The 3,966-nt window shown below is 48.9% G+C and overlaps 1 protein-coding gene across 2 annotated transcripts; it reads left to right on the top strand.

Annotated features, from left to right (window-relative positions):
• The first annotated feature begins 343 nt into the window (after nucleotides 1-343).
• Nucleotides 344-3,651, top strand: LOC100826163 (transcription factor SCREAM2). Of its 2 annotated transcripts, none has more exons than XM_014901987.2 (4): nucleotides 344-1,524; nucleotides 2,510-2,737; nucleotides 2,953-3,123; nucleotides 3,232-3,651. In XM_014901987.2, the coding sequence occupies exons 1-4, from the start codon at nucleotides 475-477 to the stop codon at nucleotides 3,313-3,315; spliced, it is 1,533 nt and encodes a 510-aa protein (XP_014757473.1). In that variant the 5' UTR covers nucleotides 344-474; the 3' UTR covers nucleotides 3,316-3,651. The 2 variants fall into 2 exon arrangements, with proteins under 2 accessions (XP_014757473.1, XP_014757472.1); XM_014901986.2 differs by having other exon boundaries at nucleotides 3,229-3,651.
• Nucleotides 3,652-3,966: the final 315 nt, after the last annotated feature.

Raw genomic sequence — 3,966 nt, 5'->3', positions numbered from 1 at the left:
CATATAATCGACACAATCTATTGGACAGCAACAAATCATAAATAAATTTTGAGAATAGTGGTTATAGAAGATAGTCATCTAAGTGAATACTAGGTTATCTAACCTGGATACGTGAATCCGAGATGAAAGGAGGCATTGGCTCCTTGAATTTCGCGTAATTTTGACAGCGAGAGGAAGAAAACGGGAAATCTAAAGTAAGAGAACGCTGCAATAGAAGACAATTTTGGGGGCATGGGTAGTATGGTAATTTGGCTCCTCTCTCTCTCTTTCCTACGTGGCCAGTCTAGCAGTCCAGCAGTGGGTTCCCCTTTCCCTCCATACAGCATATATACACTCAACCCGGTGCCAACGGAGCGAACTCCGCTCACAGACCTCTGCTCTGTCGTAGTACTGCTCTGCCATCTCTGCCGCATCCCACACTCCTCCTCCGGCCATTTACTACTACCCCCACGCAGCGCCGCCATTTCCGCGGCTATGCTGTCGGGGTTCAACAGTTCTCTCTGGATGCAGGAGGAGCACGACGGCGGCCAAGACCATCAGCCGGCGGGGATTATGGGGATGATTCCGATGCTAGGGATGGAAGGCGGAAACGACAACGAACAGGAGCAACTCCTGGCCATGGCGTCCGGGGCAGCCGGCGGGGAGTTCCGCGTTCCAGGGACGGTTACTGACGACTGGCTCTTCGGGGGCGCGCCAGGGTCGGCGGCCATGTACCTGGGGCCGCCGGCGCCGCCAGAGCCTCAGGGCGCCTCCTCAAGCTCCGGATTCGGAGTCGCCTCGCAGACGACGTTCCCGATATTCAACTTGGGAGGCGCCGGGCCCTTCGACGTCTCCGGGTTCGACCTCGGCAACAACAACAACCCCGGTGCCGAGTTCATGTCCTTCCTTGGCGCCGGGAACGCGGCGAGCACCCTGATGCCGAACAGCAGCTCCCTGATGCAGCCGGCTGGGAACGCGGGCTCGTTCTTCGGCTCCTTCGCTGGCTTCGGTACCGCCCCGGCGCCGCAAATGCCTGCAGACTTCGCCTCCGCCGGGTTCGACTCCTTCCAGGCGCCTCCGTTGGCGGCGCCCGCGTTGAGCGCGCCCTTCTCCCTGCGGCCGCTGGAGGTCGTCCCGACGCTGGGCGCACAGCCGACGCTGTTCCAGAAGCGCGCGCTCCTCCGCCGCAACGCCGGCCTAGAAGACTCCGCCCACAACAACAACAAGAAGCGCCAGGCGGCGGCGGACACGGTGCTCGTGGACGCCGATGAGGAGGAAGACGACGTCGACGTGAGCATTGACGCGTCCGGGCTCAACTACGACGACTCGGAGGACGGCAGGGGCGTCGAGGAGAGCGGCAGGGACGACGGCAAGGAGTCCAACAACGCCAACAGCAGGATGACCACAGGCGGCGGCGCAGCGGAAGGGAAGGGGAAGAAGTCCAAGGGGATGCCGGCCAAAAACCTCATGGCTGAGCGCCGTCGTCGCAAGAAGCTCAACGACCGCCTCTACATGCTCCGCTCTGTCGTCCCCAGGATCAGCAAGGTGAGGAAAAAATTCCCCTGCACTTCGGCACCTTTCTCAGAGTGGTGCAAGTACTTGCAGAATTGAATAGTACTACTATTGCAGTACTACTTCTTGCTTGCTCTTTTTTTTTTGCGGGTTCAGTAGGTTTAGGCAATTTTACGCAGACTAACAGAACGTATTTTTATGATTAGTGGATCATATGTTTTGTTTCAATGCATCTGTGGATTCATTGTTGCTATTATATGAATTTAATTTATCGGAGGAATTGAATTGGCGTAATTTTAGTCATTACTTACTGCCGGTGTATAAATTTCATGTAGAATTGTGGATTCACGCATATTAGGTGTAGTTTTTCATGTAGAATTGTGGATGCACGCCAGCTTTGGTAATTTTAGCTTTCCCTTACTTTGTGGCCATACACTTCAGGTCTTGCTACTTTTGTGACCTTGTAGTTCTTTTGTTCAAGTTCTACTGTGTTACCTCTGTACAACATGGTGGTCATAATTCTGAACAAAATTAGGACCGCTACCAAATTTATATTTCTCGGGAAATATTTTGCGTAGTTGCAGTTCCTACTTGTTGCTAGTTATACGAATTAAATGTAGTTGCTGTCTATGAGTTGTTTTCGGTGCAATTTTTTATCGATCTTATTGTTGGTATGCATATTATTCAGTTGCTAGTCAATTATGGCAGAGGTGTAGACAGATTGGAAAAAAATCGAAATTTTAAATCGCAATAATTGTAGTACCGCTGTGTCGCCGTAAAAAAAAAGCAATTGCAAATAGCAGAGGCTGTGCTACATTGTTGTTTTTTGCGATAAAAATAATACTGTTGCATGAACCGCTTTATAGCTTGTACTATCTATTTCGGTTACTTGTTCATAAATTGAGTATTTCATGGTGAGTATTAGTGGTACTCCTCTCACTATGTGCAGGCAATTTATCAAATTATCTTTCCCTTTATGACTGTCCAGTAAACTGATTTGTGTTGTTGTAATTGGTAGATGGACAGGGCATCCATTCTTGGAGATGCAATCGAGTACCTTAAGGAGCTCCTGAAAAAGATCAATGATCTTCAGAATGAGCTCGAGTCGTCTCCTACCACATCCTCAATGCCTCTAACGCCTACAAGCTTCCACCCTCCGACTCCTACCTTGCCCACACTGCCATCTCGCGTGAAGGAAGAGCTTTACCCAAGTGCACTGCCAAGCCCTACTGGTCAGCAACCAATGGTCAGTATCTCTTTATCTCTATAAACTTCACTAAAGCAGTATTTTTCTTCAGATGAACTAAACCTGTCCCCCGCTTGACATGATAAACAATTGTTTTTGCTAATCATGTTTAACTAGCAATAGGCATAAGTAAGCTAAAACTCGTTCTTGATGTATACATTAGTTTGATACCTGATAGAACATGTAGCTCACTTTATTTTCTGTTCCTGCAATAGGTTCAGGTTAGGCTCAGGGAAGGGGAGGCCTACAACATCCACATGTTATGCGCTCGCAGGCCAGGTCTTCTTCACTCCACCTTGACCGCAATTGACTCCCTCAATCTCGATGTACAACAAGCTGTGATAAGTTGTTTCAATGGCTTTGTCATGGATGTCTTCAAGGCTGAGGTAATGCACGAGTATTTCTCCGCATTTTCAGGAAGAGAAAAAAAGTTGCTTTCTCATTTAAAAAGAGCGCCCGATTATAACTGATGTCGCCTTTGTTCTTCACAGAAGGTAGTAAAGGATGCCCCCCTGCCCCAGCCTGATCAAATCAAGGCAGTTCTGCTCCAAGTCGCCGGGTTCCATCCGATGATCTAGAGCAGGACAGGAGAGCTCAATCAACTGCAAAGAAGAGAGTAGCTAAAGGAAATTACAAGTACCCAGCGTTTTCGACAGCAGCAAGTTCGTCTACAGTAGTAGCCCTGGCACCTGCCCAGGGGTTTTTACCGAACCGGTTTATCTACCAGTCTTTTTAGAGTCCATAAAAACTTCAATAATGTCAGTAAATCTGTCAGCACCTAACATTGTGTGTGCGACTGTTGTTACCTTTGCCTGTCGGTACATGCTTGCTTGCGTGTCGTGTCCTGCGAGTCTGAACTAGAATTGCGTCGCTTGAAGCGGAAAAATATTGGATATTCCCTATGGTTTGCCATCTGGTTCTGGTTGCTGTGCCTTTTCTTCCATGTGTTTGTTGAATTGGTTTACATAAGCCAGAAGATGTTTGTTACTGTTACTGAATAGTTGATGAGTATTGGGAGAGGCTGGGGCGAGTTATTGGAATCAGGCAGGCAAAGTGGTCCTTGTACCGGGGGGGCCCCCGAAGCAAACAACATTCCAACAACGTCTTCACTGCAGCCTGTCGCTTGCAGGGGCTGGATTTGGCTGGTTTCCCATGAAAGCTCGGTACAGTAACTGGAACAAACAGATTTGGTGACTGGTGAGATTCACAACGTCAAAAGTTAAAAGAAA

Source organism: Brachypodium distachyon, chromosome 4, assembly GCF_000005505.3.
Source record: "Brachypodium distachyon strain Bd21 chromosome 4, Brachypodium_distachyon_v3.0, whole genome shotgun sequence".
NCBI lineage: Eukaryota > Viridiplantae > Streptophyta > Magnoliopsida > Poales > Poaceae > Brachypodium > Brachypodium distachyon.
Note: the sequence above shows the minus strand (reverse complement) of the source record. Positions and strands in the feature narration are given on the sequence as shown.